This window comes from Acomys russatus, chromosome 23 (genome assembly GCF_903995435.1).
Source record: "Acomys russatus chromosome 23, mAcoRus1.1, whole genome shotgun sequence".
Taxonomy (NCBI): Eukaryota; Metazoa; Chordata; class Mammalia; order Rodentia; family Muridae; genus Acomys; species Acomys russatus.
Genome location: NC_067159.1, coordinates 43,750,469 through 43,767,074, shown reverse-complemented (window position 1 = coordinate 43,767,074; position 16,606 = coordinate 43,750,469). Strand labels below are relative to the sequence as shown.

The 16,606-nt window shown below is 37.1% G+C and overlaps 1 protein-coding gene across 1 annotated transcript in view; it reads left to right on the top strand.

The window, feature by feature from the left end:
- The window catches only part of Pkn2 (protein kinase N2), a 100,023-nt gene that overhangs the window by 40,688 nt on the left and 42,729 nt on the right, over window positions 1-16,606 (top strand). The window contains exon 3 of the mRNA XM_051165977.1: window positions 12,716-12,870. Within this exon, the coding sequence (XP_051021934.1) occupies window positions 12,716-12,870 (155 nt within the window). The remainder of the gene's footprint in view (window positions 1-12,715; window positions 12,871-16,606) is intronic.

The following is a 16,606-nucleotide window of genomic DNA, read 5'->3' as shown; positions in this document are numbered from 1 at the left end:
CTCAGGAGGCAGAGGCAGGTGGATCATTCTGAGTTCGAGGCCAGCCTGGTCTACAAAGAGAGTCCAGGACAGCCAAGGCTACACAGAGAAACCCTGTCTCGAAAAACCAAAGGAAAAAAAAAGTGTGTGTGTATTTGTTTATTGTGTTGGGGAGGGGCGTTTGCACAAACCACAAGTTCCAGGTATTGATCTCTGATTAAGCTTAACAGGAAGTGCTTTTATCCACTGAGCTATCTCCCTGACCCACTCTTTTCATCTGAATTCATTTTTCTGTCTTCTCACACCTTCAGAATATAGTGAGCAATTACACTTATTGATATAATGATTATTTTCATTAATATTTAGAATGTATATACATACATATATATGTATACTTACATATATATGAGGTTGCCTTAGTAAGCAAGTAACAAAACTGACGCTTATTTTTGTTTTTGTTTTTTTTCTGGGGGAAAGTCAATCTTAGTTTAGTTTTGTTTTGTTTATAATAACTAAAGTGTTAGAACGTATTTTTAAACTACTTTATTGGGGTTCTTATACCTCTAATTCCCTAATCAGCAGGAAGTAGCCAAAAGAGAACTACACCCCCTCTCCCCACTAACCTCTTCTACCTGGGGTTGGGGCGATGGAAGGAATTGAGGTGGATTAGGGAATTAGCAATAGCAGCAACCAGGAGCAGCAGGGGCAACAATTGCCTTCTTCCTCAGAGCCGCCCAGTTCTTCTGAGCTCTGGCTTTTATACCCTCTCAGAGTCCCCAGAATTAAACTATCTGCAGCTAGCAAAGATCACACCCTTCTCAAGAGCCTACATGAGGTAAATAGTCAGCTGCTGTGGACAGTCTGAAGCTGCACCATATCCCATACCTGAGATTTAAAAAAACATGTTTACATAACATAGCTCCTACGATGTCAAAGTGTAATTTATTAACTGTTCTTGGGCCAATAGAAATATAGTTTTCCTGCTGTCATCTAAATGTGGCATGAAAATTGAAACTGAATTTTATATGTATTATAAAGGATGGAATGTATGTAATGGTTTGTTACATAATTGCTCAGTATTCATACCATATAATGAATTCCTCATTCTTCAGCAAACATTTTGAACCATTAAATGGTCTGTAGATATCTGAATTCTTTTTATTAATTTTTATTGTTTTTATCTTTCTGATGTGTGAGTGTTTTGTCCACATGCATATGTGCACCACGTGCATACCCAGTGCCCAAGAAGGACAGAAAAGGGCACATAGTTACAGGCTGTTGGGAGCCATTTGGGTCTTGGGAACTGAGCCTGGGCCGTCTGTGAAGTGCAGCAAATGCTCTTAAGTGCTGAGCCATCTCTCCCGCTCTAGTACTTGAATTCTTTGCTGTACTTTAAAAAGAAAAAAAAAAAATGCTATATAGTAAATCCTTGCTTTGGGGTTGTTGTTGTGGGGTTTTTCTTTGTTGTTGTTGTTTGTTTGTTTTGTTTTGTTTTCTGTACCATCCTGGTAGTTAACTTACTGTGAACTTGCCATAACTTAGACTTACTGAGAAGGAAGTCCTTGATGTGAGAAGAAAAATGAAAAGGTGCATATTGTGTGGCAGTTTTCCTTGGGTAGAAGTAAAGAATGTCTTTATTGTCCCCCAAACTTTCCTACTGCTAAGCCTTGTAGTTACTCTTCTCCCCAAATCCATATTCAATTGCAGCCATTTATGAATAGTTTTACTTTTAAGAATGTCATAAAATAAAATCAGAAAGTATGTAGCCTTTAGAAACTAAAGTTAGCCTATTGTCTTTGAGATTCGTGTGTGTATCAGTAATTGTAAAATTTTTCTAAGTGGTCAGTTGTATAGATGTATCACAGTTTGTCCATTCGCCAAGCATATTGGAGTTACTGTTCTAAGTAATCATCAGCCAAGCTGCTCTAAATACTGAGGAATGGAATTTTGTGAGCACAAGTTTTCACTTCATTTAGATAGATTATTCTAATGATTATTTTATCACTAGACTAGGACTGAGATTGCACAGATATGTACTGTAGTGTCTATAAATTTAAACTGCCAAAATATTCTTTAGAGGCTATATTATGCTTCTTTTCACCAGCAGTGCATAGGCATTCTCTCTCCACATGCTCTCCAGCACTTGGTATTGCAGGTGTGTTCATTAGCCACATGTGTGTAATGGCTGACAATGTGCCTTGTTGTAATTAGAGAAGCTAAGCAGAAGGATAAAGAAAAAATGAAGAAGCTGCATATACCTTAGGCACAGTTTAGATACACAATAAAGTCTCCTTCCCTAGGAGATGCAGTATAGGACTTTTAGACAATAAAATACAACACAGTAACAATTCACAACATTGTTACTGCTAGCATTGTTTCACCTTAGTCAAAGCTGTCACACCCCGCAGTCTTACCCATGTCCACCACTTGTAATGCATTAAAAAAACCTAACCAGAGTTATCATTGGTTTATTAAACATTTAAGCAAAATTGCTTTAACTGATAGCATTTGACAAAGGTCACCTTTAATATACAAAATAAGAAAGCTCTATTATATTCTGAGTAGGTCTCAGGTGACTATAAAACGCAAATCTTCCTGTAGATAGGAGAGTTGGACTTGGGGAAAGTATAAGCAGGTAACTAACATAAATATAACAAGATTCTGGAGCACTTTGTTTTTAAGCTGTCAATTTATGAGTACCAAATGAAAACGAAAATGATGGTCAGTGTGCCTAGTACTTAGTGCCTTGTAGACTTGCAGATAGGGAGAAGCTTAAGGAAATGAGTAAGGGAATGACTAATGCTTCTGTATAGTACTTCTGTTAATTTCGATTTGGCTAGATTTGCATCAGCTGTGTTTTATCTTAACTGTTGTAAATGAAGTAAATAACTTTGTCCCATGAACAAACACTCTGTACCTTTATGAATTTTGAGCATAGTCAGCTAGCTATAAATGAAGACCAAAGGTTATATATTATCTGAGTAGTCATCCAATTAGATCACTACATTGCTGTATGGTTGCACACCACTTGGATGATCTTCAGACCTTTTTTTTTTTTTTTTTTTTAATTAAAAAAAAAACAACAACAACAAACTAGGCAGTATCTTCCTCCTTGTGGTAAATTGTGAATAAGCTATTTTAGTAGGCTATGGGTCAAGCAAGAGCAGCCTAAGCTCACCTGATCAGAATGTGAAACCTCTCGGATGTAAGTGAAATCTTAAGAAAAGTTTGCTAACACAGCAAAGACTCAATGTCAACTATATTGCTAATCTCAAAGATGATCAAGAGGGTCTTAAGAGATGTCTAAGAGCACTTGATGCTCCTGCAGAGGGCCTGAGTTCAGGTCCTAGCACCCATAAAGCAGTTCATAGCCACTTGAAACTCCAGTTCTAGGGGTCTAATGCCCACTTCTGGCATTCACAGGCACTGCATGCATATGGTGAACTTACATTCACAAAACACATATATATATACACACATGAAATAAAAATAAGTACTTTTAAGAGGACAGTTAGGGAAACAGTTCATCCAAAGATATTAATTATTCCCATGTGGCCCATAATTAAAACTTGACTTCAGTGTGGGTATCCTCCTTCTGGCCACCTTCGCTTTCCCATTTGGGCCACCACGGTCTGATTATATCTTATGACCTATCTGTAATCTATATCTTCTTTACAGCCAGTTTTCTTCATTTGAGCTTAAACTTTGCTACCATCATGATTTTTAACCTAATATTCAGTGGGGAGTTAGGTTTTTGATGATTGGTTTGGTTTGACTTGTTTGCTTGCTTCCTTGTGTTTTTGTTTTTTCTTTTTGGGGCTAGGATCTTGTAGCCCAGAGTGGATTCAGACTTGCTGGTAGCTGACAGTGACCTTGGACCCCTGAGTACTGGGACTCCAAGTGCATCTCACACTCAAGCGTCCTAGTCCTGTTTTGATCCTGTTGTTTCCTTATTTTTATGTTTTCAGTGGGTCTCCTCTATAAAACACAATACAACTTCGTAACATGTCAAAGACTCCCTGCACACTAGCCTGGCATTTGCATGTTACTTCAGCTTCTGCCATTAAGCCCAACTTCCACTTTTTCCACTAACAGCTATATTTGCCTTGTCTTTTTTACCTCCCTATACTTGGACACACATGTTTGTGTGTAGGGGGTTATACACCCCATGAGACTCTTTTGGGAAACTATTTTTTCCTTTGTGAGTAGTTAATGAGAGGATCGTCTTGGTTAGATTTAGGAGCCCATGTCTATGCCCCATTTCAGTACTGGGACCCAGCCTGGTTTGGATCTGTGTTGGCCCTATGCAGTTTAAAATTATCTTTGATACTTTTTGTTTGCTTGCTTCTTTGTTTTTCAGCAGAGTTTCTTTGTGTAGTTTCGGCTGTCCTGGACTCACTTTGTAGACCAGACTGGCCTTGAACTTACAGAGATCCCTGCTTCTGCCTCCCAGAGTGCTGGGATCAAAGGCGTGTGCAAGCATATTCAGCTGATACTTTTCAATTTTATGTATTTACTATGTTTATTTCATATCGCACATGACATAAGTAATTTAAAAAAAATATTCTTTGAGGATTTCATATGTCTAAACACTATATCAATGTCCGTTCCCTCTCCTCCTTCTCTTTTTCTTTCTCATCTTGCTCTTTCTTCCTCCTCTTTTTTCTTCCTCTTCCTCCTTGTTCTTTCTTCTCTTCCTTCAACCCAGAAATCAATTAATGCCACTTATTATATATGCATGTGGAGCAACCCACTGGAGCATGGGCAACTACCCATGACTACAGCAAAGAAGGATGTGTGTCTGTCAGCTGCCAGTAATCCTCAGTTGAGACAGGGTCCCAAATAATGTCTCTACTATCTCTGTTGGAATTTTGGTTGACTCGATCTTATGCAGGTAACTATAAGCTCTGTTGTGAGATCGTGAGTGCAGTGACCATGTCATATCAAGAAAATGGTAATTTTACCACACTGCTCTCTATCTTGCTCTTACATTCTTCTGCCTTGTCTCTGTGGTGCTCCCTGAGTTTTGTTTGGTGGGAGTTAGTTGATAAAAAATGTCCCATTTAAGACATTAAGAGCAGCGTTCTGCTTTTCCAAATGACCTGAGTTCGGTTCCCAGCACACGTCAGGTGGCTCACAACTTAGTTCCAGGGACCCAGCATCCTCTTCTGAATTTTGCAGGTACGGTACCTACAGTCAATCACATATTCATATGCAGACATGCGTATATGTATATAATTAAAAATAAATCTTTCCAAGAGGATGTTCCATTTAGAGGTGAGCACGTCCATTAGTGAGTGAAATCTTTACCAGGCTAATTCCACACACTTTTTTCTCACTTTGACTTTTCTCCACTTGAGCTTTGTGAGTTTTTAACTGTGTGCTAGAATTTTGTGTTAATACTTGCTGAAATGCAGATTTAATATCTGCCATTTTTTACTTTTTTTCATCGCCATATTTATATTTATGTCTGGTGAATTGCAATAAAATAACTATCTTACCTGTTTTCTTCTATGCGTTGACTTAGGGTGAGAATTTTGTGATTGTAGGGAATATCTCATTTCCATTTTTAAACTAGTTTTTTTTTGTATGTTATGATCTAAATACATTATGCTTTAGGTTTCTTGTAAGTAGCATATACTAGGACTTAATAGTGTGTGTGTGTGTGTGTGTGTGTGTGTGTGTGTGTGTGTGTGTGTGTGTGTGTTTATATGTGTATACATGCATATGGCAGTCAGGTGTCACTGCTTTTGAGACAGAGTCTCTCATTGGTTTAGAACTCACCAGCTAGTCTCTAATGGTTAGCCAGAGAACCCAGAGATCACCAGTCTCTGCCTCCTATGTTTTGGCATTACAAACGTGTGTCACTACTTCTGGCCTTTTATGTGGGCACTAGGAGTCAAGTTCATGTTTGTGTGCTTATAAGGCAAGTATTTACTAGCAGGGTTATCTACTCGATCCAGATTTAGTTTTATTAATTTTTTAGTCTAATCTTTGCTGTTTGCCTGTATCATTTATATTTAAATAATTACTGTTGTATTTATGTTTGTAATAGGACATCTTTATATTTTTATCATATGCCTTTTCAGCCTTTGTTCCAATTTTAAATTTCTAAAGATTAATTGCTTTGTAGTTATTGATTTATGTAAATGGTATAGCATTTGTAATTAACAATAGTCTACATTGGTTATTACCTGTCCCCACTCACCTTTGCGCTCCATCTATAACGACTTAGAGTTGATGGACTATCTTGAATCCTTGTATTGTCACCTCTCACTAGTCCTAAAATTTTCATCTTCATATTTTCAAAGCTAACCTATTTTTTTATGTGTCTGATGTGCTGTTAATCTCATCTCTTATAGTAGATAAGACCACGTACTGGTACCCAAGATGCTTGGAATCTCTGAGGGAAAATTGAGTTGAAAACAGATCATTGTAGTAATGTGTAAATTTTCAGTCAAGGAAAGAATGTCTGTGCCCAGTTGGCAAATGTTTCCTAGAGAAAGTGATGCTTATGTTTACAGTAGGATGCGTTTCATTTTTCAGAAACAGCTGAAAATTTTAACTTAACATCACATTTGCTAGGAAAGTGGTAGTGGTAGGTTAGCTTGGAGCTGCATAGCATAGGTCTGTAGATCCTGGTTGCTGATTTGGTGGATATTTAGTAAGCATTTAAAGATATTTCTGGCCAGGAGTAGTGGCGCACGCCTTTCATCCCAGCACTCAGGAAGCAGAGGCCGGTGGATCACTGTGAGTTCGAGGCCAGCCTGGTCTACAAAGCGAGTCCAGGACAGCAAAGGCTACACAGAGAAACCCTGTCTCGAAAAGCCAAAAAAAAAAAAAAGAAGAAGAAGGAGAAGAAGAAGAAGAAGAAGATATTTCTGTGAATTCCTTTTCAAGTCTCTGATGGGGTTGAAGACCAAATAGTTAAGTTTCACAATTAAACTTAGTTGTTCATGGGTTAAGATGTATTTAAGGGCTGGAGAGATGGCTCAGAGGTTAAGAGCACTGGCTGTTCTTCCAAAGGTCCTGAGTTCAATTCCCAGCAACCACATGGTGGCTCACAACCATCTATTATTAGATCTGGTGTCCTCTTCTGGCCTGAAGGTGTACATGCAGATAGAGCATTGTATGAAAAATAAATAAATCTTTAAAAAAAGGTATTTTTAAGTCTAGACAGATGTTTTAAGCTGATAGAGATGAAATATGATAAAAATTTATTTACATTCAGAATTTTAGGCTCACCAAGATAAAAAAATGTTTTCTACAAGTTTGCCAAATACAAATAGCCAAAATACTATGAATGTAACATTTACATAATTCCTGATTGTTTCATGGTTCTTCTTGCTCTATGTAGTTTGTGTTATATATGTATAATAATATAAATGTATATGTAAAAACATAAAAATATTATAAAAAAGACATTTCTTTGAAAGAATTAGTTCTGCCCACTATTGATCTTGAAAGATAGCAATTTATATTTGTTAGTATTTCGTTGAGCTATTTCTATTGCTCTGTTTACTGTAAATTTAAAAAGTAAACAACCTCTTGGTTTTTTTTTTGCTGTTGTTGTTTTATGGGTTTTTTTGGGGGGGGGTGGGCGTGTTTTTTGTTCTTTGTTTTTTGAGACAAGATTTCTCTGTGTTATCTTGTCTGTCCTGAACTTGCTTTGTAGACCAGGCTGGCTTCAAACTCACAGTGGTCCACCTGCCTCTGCCTCCCAAGTGATGGCATTAAAGATGTGCACCACCATGCCCAGCTAAAAGTAAACAATCTTGATGTACAACCATAAACCAAATTTATTCACTGTACATTATTAATATAGCATAGTGATGTTCAGATTAGAAGTGTGCATAATTTCTTATGGTTGCCCCCACATTATTTTATTTATTCATTAATTTTTTTGTAAGTTTAATGGTAGATGCAGGGAGATTTTTCCTCATAATAATGGGGCTAACTTAAAGCGGCAAAGTGTATGTGAAGATTAGGCACGGTGTTGCACACCTGTAAAACCAGCACTCGTGAGTTTGAAGCCAGCCTGAGTGTGCCGTAGTGAGACTCTGCCTCAAACTACTATGTCAGTATTTTGTTTCTTATAACTTAAAAGGCAGTCCTTAAAAAAAGTTTTTGTCTTATAATTCTTTTATATTTCCTTTAATTTTTTTCTTATTTCATTTATATCATGTCTGTACACATAGGATGGGGTGTGTGTGGAGGCCAGAGGGCAACTTTCAAGAGTCAGGCTCTGTTTCTATCTTGAGGGTCCGAGGCATTGAACATACACATCTCCAGGCTGATGCAAGCCCTCTGAACCATCTCAGCAACCCAAAGTGAACAGTCATAAAGACGTTTTGTAACTGCAGTTTTGACATGTTAACAAGTACACAGGAAACAATTTGTTTTGTAATGTTGCAACATACAAGTAATCTACAAGGACAAAATAAGAAAGTAGCAAGTAGGAAAGCATGCAGGGTCACTCCCTTTGTTTTTAAGTAAGGTCTTACTCTTTAGCCCATGCTGACCTCAGCATCACTGAGCTCCTCCTGCTTTAGCAATGTGAGAGCTGGGAATCAAGCTAAATGAAAATGAAAGATTTTATGAAGCATACCAAAAGCCAGTATTTGCATTTGTGACCTTTGAAAATTACTTCTTATAGTTATTGTAAAGATGAAATAAGAGGACTAACAGCTGCTTAGCTGAGCTATGACTTAATGTATTAAACCTTTGGTGTACTTTCAGTATTACTCCTCATAATAGCTACAGCACGGCTGTGGTAAGTATGCAGTCATAACTACACCAGTAATTAACAGCCACAAGGTTAATCCTCTCTGCAGTACGGACTCTAGCACTCGGGCTCACCTGTTTTTTCCCCCGTGCTCCCATCGTCCTTCAGACCAAAGACAGTCTATATTACTTCTATAACTTTATATACAGTAAATAACTCAGTATCATAGTCGACCTATGGTAATATATAGGAATTTAATACACACCATCTCTACCAAAACATAATAACATTTTATGTATATGTTTTCAGAGACAAGGAACATTATATCTTCAGACAAATCATATTGTTAGATAACCCTAACCACCAGAAATTCATCCTGTGATACAACTTATGTCCCCACCACCTTTTACCCATTGAGTCTCGGACCCATATGAAAACAGGAAGAAGACAGCTATTATTTCATTTAAAGGCAAATGTTTAGACAGGGATCATTTCTCCCCTCACCCCAGGCTAAACACCATCCGCTATTCTACAAACAACACATTCCTGTTCTCTCCTCAGCAGAGGGCTTTGTAGTCTCTCCGTAAACTTTAGTTCTTTTTAAAATGCTCTTTTATGGTAATTATGTTCCAGATTCTGTGTGATTTGGGGTTTTTATACAACCTTTGTATCACTTATATAAAAAGGGAAAAGGAAAAAATGTTCAGAACTATACTGTGAATTTTAATAATATAACCTTGGTAGGGGTCATTTTCTACAGTAACTGTTATAGTTATTAAATATTTACAATGCACCACACCCTTTTCTCAAGACAGTGTACATAACTCATTTAATCTTCATAATAATCTTGTGAAGAACATGCTGTTTCATTGCAGAAGAGGAGCAGGAGACACAGCTATTCAGTAACTTTCCTGTGTTACAAGGTTTGAGCTGGATCGCAGTATCTAAATTAATTCACGTCTAAGCACTCTTCTTTTTTCCTGTTCTTTCCTTCAAAACAAGGTTTCTCTGTGTATTCCTGGCTGTCCTGGAACTTTCTCTGGAGATAAGGCTGGCTTCAAACTCAGAGATCTGTCTGCCTTTCCTGACTGTTGGGAGCAAAGGTGTGTGGGCCCCCAAAACAGGTGTGGTGGCTCATGCCTTTAATCCCAGCACACAGGAGGAAGAGGTAGACAGAGAGAGCTCTGCGAGTTTGAGGCCAGCCTGGTCTACAGAGTGAGTTCCAGGACAACCAAGGCTGTGACAGTAAAACCCTTCTCAGGGGAAAAAAAGAAAAAGAAAACAACAACAACAAAAAACTACCCCCAAAACCCAGAGAAGTGTGTGCCCTCACACCTGCATAGATCTAAGTAAGCACTTTTATCCCCTGTACTTCATATGGTAAATTGTTTCTGTAAGCTAATCTAAAAACCTAGGTACATTATATGTCCCTTTTTATGAGAATGTATCATATAAAAAGTGGATTTGGTTAATTCAGTTAAAATAGAAATCTTTCCTGAAGGGAATTCTAGCTAATAATTTGGTGGCTTTGTTGGAATCTTAAAGTAGGTAATGTATGTCTCAAAGAGTTATTTAAGAATTCTTGCACACATACTCATGTGATACGTGAGTATATTGTTATGTTCTTTCTTCTTTTTAAAAAATATTTTCTACATATACATTCATATTATTACACATATATACAATAAACTACCTACAGCAAGAAGAAACATAAAACAAAAGGATATATATATATACACATACATATATATATACATATATATATGTATGTGTATATATATATAAATAAAACGTTCATAGTGTTTCGGCTATTTGTATTTGGCAGCCTTGAAGAAAACATCTTTCTTGTCTTGGTGAATCTAAAAAAATTCTGAATGTAAATCAGTATCTATCAAGTGGTTTAGTTTTACAATTAGGGCTAGTTGTTTAGGGGTTAAGATGTTTTTAGATCTATATAGATGTTTTAAGTTGATAATGACGAGATGTGATAGATACTTATTTACTGTTGTGTTCTTAAATGTTCGTACATTTACAGAGATTGGTATAATTGCTTACAGGTCTTTTAAATGCATAACATAATAAATGCTAAGCACATAATATAGCCCAGCAATTAATAAGGTAGAGGTCAATCTAGAATTGATTAGGTTCAAATCTGGCTTTGCCACTTCATAGCTTTATGATATGACATGGGACACTTTTTTTTAGTTTTTATTTTATATACATTGGTGGTTTATTTGAATGCATGTATGTCTGTGTGAGGGTGTTGGATCCCCTAGTATAGGAGTTATAGACAGTTAAAAGCTGCCATGTGAGTGCTGGAAATTGGACCCAGGTCCTCTGGAAGAGCAGGCAGTGTTCTTAACCACTCAACCATCTCTCCAGTCGCCAGGACATACTTCTTAATCTCTCTGTGCCCCGGTTTTACATATGAGTCTAACAGCTCAAGGCTGTTTATGAAGATTGATGCTTGTTTACTCATTTATACTTACTACACTTTACCTGTGTGTATTTTGGGTGTGTATAGGTGTTGGCATGAGCATCATAGCATGCATGTGGGAGTCAGAGCACAGCTTCTAAGACTCAGTTCTCTCCTTCCATCATGCAGCTTTTAGGGGTCAGACTCAAACCATCAGCTGTGAAGAGTGCTCTTACCTGCTGAACAATCTTGCTGTCTCCATATGTTCATATTTTAAAAGCACTTGGATTAGTCCTTGTATCTAATAAATTGTATATGAATATTGATTTTTTGTGTTTTCCGAGGCAGGGTTTTATGGTCCAAGCAGGCCTTGAACGCAAGATCTTATTGTTTCTGTCTCCTGATGAAATTACAAGTGTGACATACCGTATCTACCTAATTTTTTGTCCTAGTCTATTGTTTTTAAATTAGGGGAACTAGTGTGGCTATGTAAGAAACCAGTGACCTTCAATAAGAACATTTAAAGACTTCTAATTTTTGGAAGTCAATTTCCCAACATAGTCACTTTTGAAGTCAGCTATATTTTGCTTTTAATTTAAATATAAACAACATAGTGTTCTGCACAGTACACGGTAAGCATAAATATTTGGTATCTTTATCCCTACCTATCACAATTTAATATCAATCACTGTCCTTGAGCAATTTCCATTGTAGTTGAATATAGTGTGAAAATTTTTGTGCTTAATTCATTAGCACTTAATGTCAGCACATTTTAAAACTCTTACTTAGTTCTGTTTACAAAGAATCATCAGGGTAGATTATGTGTAATATTTAGATAATATCTCTTTCTGAACAGTGGTCAAGTTGCTATGATTTAATTTAAAAGTATTAGTATTAGAAAAACGTGGGTAGGCATAGCTCAGCCAAAGACAGACTGGTTTCACATTCACTGTGTAACCCACACTGACCTTAAAGATGTAATGATCTTTTGGCCTCAACATCCTATGCTTAGGGATTGTTCCATACCAGGCCCCAAATGGTCACTTCTATAGGGAGTAAGCTGACCTAGCAGGGAGTTCTGCAACTTAAGTAATTTCTTTGCTTGAATTGGTTGACTTCTTTATTATCTAAGAACATGAGATTTCATTTAAGTGACATGAAATTCACTTCAAACTCTGTTACTCTTTGATTATATTAACGCACAGGTTATTCTTTCAATGATAATTTTATTAATGTATATCAATTGTATAGTCTATTGGGTTTTCGCACATGCAAGTAATGTATTTTGGTCAGACTCATCATGACATCCCAGTTTTAAGCAGTACTTGATTCTACCTAGTGTTCTTTAGGGGATTGTTTTGGTGTGTGTGTGTGTGTGTGTGTGTGTGTGTGTGTGTGTGTGTGGTTTTTTGGTGGCAGGGGACAAGATTGACACAGGTTTCTCTGTATAGTCTTGGCTGTCCTGGACTCACTTTGTAGATCAGGATGGCCTCAAACTCACAGAAATCTGCCTGCCCAAGTGCAGACACTTGGCATACACACAAGGCATACAGCATCTTGCACCTAGGAATATTAACAGAATATTTTATACACAGATTGTCCAAGGACTCCAGATACTCCAAATAGTGACTCTCGTAGTTCGACTAGCAACAATAGACTGATGGCCTTACAGAAACAACTGGATATAGAACTTAAAGTGAAGCAAGGTGCAGAGAACATGATACAGATGTACTCCAACGGCTCTTCAAAGGTGAGTAAATCCCCGGGATTTGTAGGTTCCATATTTATTTGCTGTCCCCTTAAATTTCAGTTGTTGCCCCAGTGTCAGTAACAGGAGTAATCTGACTGTCATGGGAAGACCTTCCCAGTGAGCTGGACTTGGTTCTTCTTGTTATATGAGCTCCTTTCTGAGGCCACCAGATGATTGCTGCCTCCTAAAGCTTGCATTTAGTGCCCCATTGTTATGGTTTGGGTTGGTAATTTCAGAGTTTAAACAGTATAGTATCAAAATTGTGTGTTCTCCCAACCTAGTTAAATGAGTAAAGAACATGAAGGAGTTCTTAATATTTGCGACTTTTCCATAAGCCTAAAAGTTACATCAAAATAAAATATTTATTTACAGAATATCTATTCTTTGAGAAAAGGGCAGGTAAAAAGCTAACATTCTAGCATCACTGATTACCTACTTTACCACTGTACATTGTTGAGGTTCTGTTGCAGCTACCCTTTGAAAGTCGGTTAGAGCACATGGTTGTAGATATACTACAGTCCACTGTCCACAGTCCACTGCAGGTTTTATATATTTTACAATTCTGAAAATCTGATGTGCACTTATTATAAGTTATACCTGTCCAACTCAAGTTATCCTTAAGAGTCTTATCTCTGAACATCAATGTTGTTCCTTGTGTTCTAAAACTTATGTGTGTGTTATTTTGGTGTATGGTATGTATGTGTTTGGGCATGCACGCCATAGCATGCTTGTGAGTATCAAAGGACAACTGTGGAGGTTAGTTCTTACCCTCCACCATGTGACTCCCAGGGATCAAACTGAGGTCATCAGGATTTGGCAGCACATATCCTTACCCACCGAACCCTCTCACTAGTCCCATTATTTTCATTTGTGTGTGTGTGTCTGTATACATATATTCATATATGTATATATAACATGCATACCTGTATATATGTGATATATAAAGTATATATCATGTATTAGAACTTCAAAATAAAAGCTCTTTGGTATTTATTATTATTTAGTATTTGCTATTACGTGTATATATAGATGATAACTTCAAAATAAAAGCTCTTTGGTATCTATTTTTATTCCAGCTTGCAAAGAATGCAATTAGAGGGAAAAGGATCATTTTTTAATATCTTATATCTCATTCTTATACTAAACAAAGAGTATGCATATAATAAGTAAGCTTTTAAGGTTAGTTATGAAAGTTAGATTATACAACATTTTAAAAATTTAATGGCGTGTACTTTTATTTGTTAGGATATTGCTTCACTAACCTTTAACATTTATTATTGGGGAAAAAAATTGTAAATTCCTGTTTTTATCAGTGCCCTCTCTTCCATTTCCTTCCTCATATTCATGCCTTTTTTGTTTGTTTGTTTGTTTGTTTGTTTGAGTTTATGACCCAGTGCATCAAACCAGAACCATCTATGTAACCATTGGGTGAAGCTGTCCATTATAGGGAGCTTGTAGTGCTCAACAGGAGGTTGACAGCTGAAGAGACTGACTCCTCCGCTTTCAGAGTCTGTCGGTAGCCAGGACCTCATCAGGAAGAGGGCCCCGTGAGGATTTTATTTGTGCGGGTCTGTTGTCATGCCTGTCTGTTGACACACCTACTCTTGTGCAGGCCACCAAAACTGCTATAGGTTTATGTTTGTAGTGGCTGTGCCTTGCCTCAAAGATGGCAATTCACATCTAAGTCTTTTGGATATTACATTCTTTCCACGCTATCTTCTGAGTGTTCCCTGGTGGTATATGTCTTCGTTAAGAATAAACACTCACGTGCCATTTGTTCTCAGCATCTTGAGGAACGACAAATATCTGCATTCACCAAGTCTTTTCTTACTAATGCTTTCTTGATATGCTGTCTATCTAGCCCACGCTAGCCTCAAACCCACACTCCTCCTGTCTTGGCCTCCCAAGTACAGGGATAACAGACATTTGCTAATGTGTCTGGCTTGGTTTTATTCTTGGCTTTTAGTATAGGAAAGTTTTTATTTTTATCAAAGGTTGTTATGAAATGTTTTACTACACGATGGCAAGCATTTTAAGATTAAGCCACTTAGTCATAAGGTTTTTTTTTTTTTTAAGTCAGGTTGATGGATTAATTTGAGGGATTTAAGACCCCCTTTAAAGTTAAAGTGTGGATAAAAGGGTCACAGAATCTATTGTATTCTCCTAGTTATCTCAAAGCCCTGTAAAACTGAGGACCAATTGATATAAATGGTATGGACATAACCAAATCAAAGAAGTACATGAGTAAGTTACAAAAACCACAGGTCCAAACTAAGCAGACTTGCGAGCATAGTACTAAAACAGTCAATATTCCAGTAGCTTTTGAATTTTAATTAGGAAGTCTCTTAATTAATGGTACTTAATTAGAAGACCAAAGCCTATTAGCAGGTGCTGTAGTCTCCAAGAAAGTTTTAACATGTTTTTCTGTCTAGACATGTTCTTAACTATTAACTTCTCAAAGGATCAAAGTACATTTTTATGAGATTAGAGATAAAATTGAATTAAACTGTATAGAATATTGAAAGGATCTAGTTTTAATACTCATAGTAGGTCCTGGGATATAAGATTTTAGACGACCTGTCTTAAAAAGGCAATAACATGTATTAATAATTGCAAATAATAGTAGTGCCTTATGCAAGTGACTCTGGAAACCTGGAGAAAAATCACTAAAGTGCTATAACAAATCATTTAAGTCTTAACTGTGGGATTTGAAAGGCAATTTAATACCTAAAAACTAAATTCAGGAGGACTTGGTGGTCCATGCCTATAATCTCAACACTTAGGCCACTGAAGCAGGAAGATCATAAATATTGCCACAATGGGCTGTGTAATGAAGCTGTCTCCACAAACAAAAGATAGCTACTTTTTATGACAGTAGCCTGGTTAAGACACTGAGATGGCTAGTAGGGCTGTACCACAAGCTTGTAGCATAACTTTTAACCTAACTTATTTGAGAATAAGTAGAGTTCACTTTGTGTGTGTGTTGTGTGCTCCTGTATGTTCAAGTGCATGTGCACGTGCATTGGGAATATGTTGGCAGGCCAGAAGTTTAAGTAGTTTGTTTTTATAGGAGTCAGGTTAAATGACCTCATATACCTTGAAGCAGCAGGAAAGATAATCAAACTGTTGTTATCTGGATGAAAGATGACCCTTAGATAGTCCTGCAAACAGACTGAATTGAATTGTGCTTTTCACATTGATAAGAAGGAGTAAGAAGTTTTGGGACAGGTGTTACAGGATATTTGATCACACTGTAAATGCCGGTTGTGTACTGGAAAAAAGTTTCTAGTTGTAGTGTGGCTCAGCCCTAGCACATACCTTTTAATCTAAGAGCTTTCTATAAACAGGATTAAATAAAGTTAACCCTAGGTCAAGAGGTGGAACAAGCAACCAGTTGACAGGAAGTGAATATGGAGGAAAACAGAGAATGAAAGGAAGTCTGAAGGACAGATACATAAGACGTAGAAAGGAGGGACATTGAGGTGAAGGGCATTTAAGACATCGTGGAAAAGGAGAAGGGGGTCTTCTCTTTCTGGGACATCTGCTCAGTAGGAAAGTCAGCTGACTGATTTCTCTGCCTCTGAGCTAGCAGGTTTTCACCCCAGCTCCTGAGTCTTTATTCGTAAAAATCGAACTATTGGGATTTTGTTTAAAAACAACAGGCAGGGATGGTTAATTTCAGAATGACAGTCGAGTATTTTCAGGAGTCTAATTACTGATTTCTGTCTAATAAAAT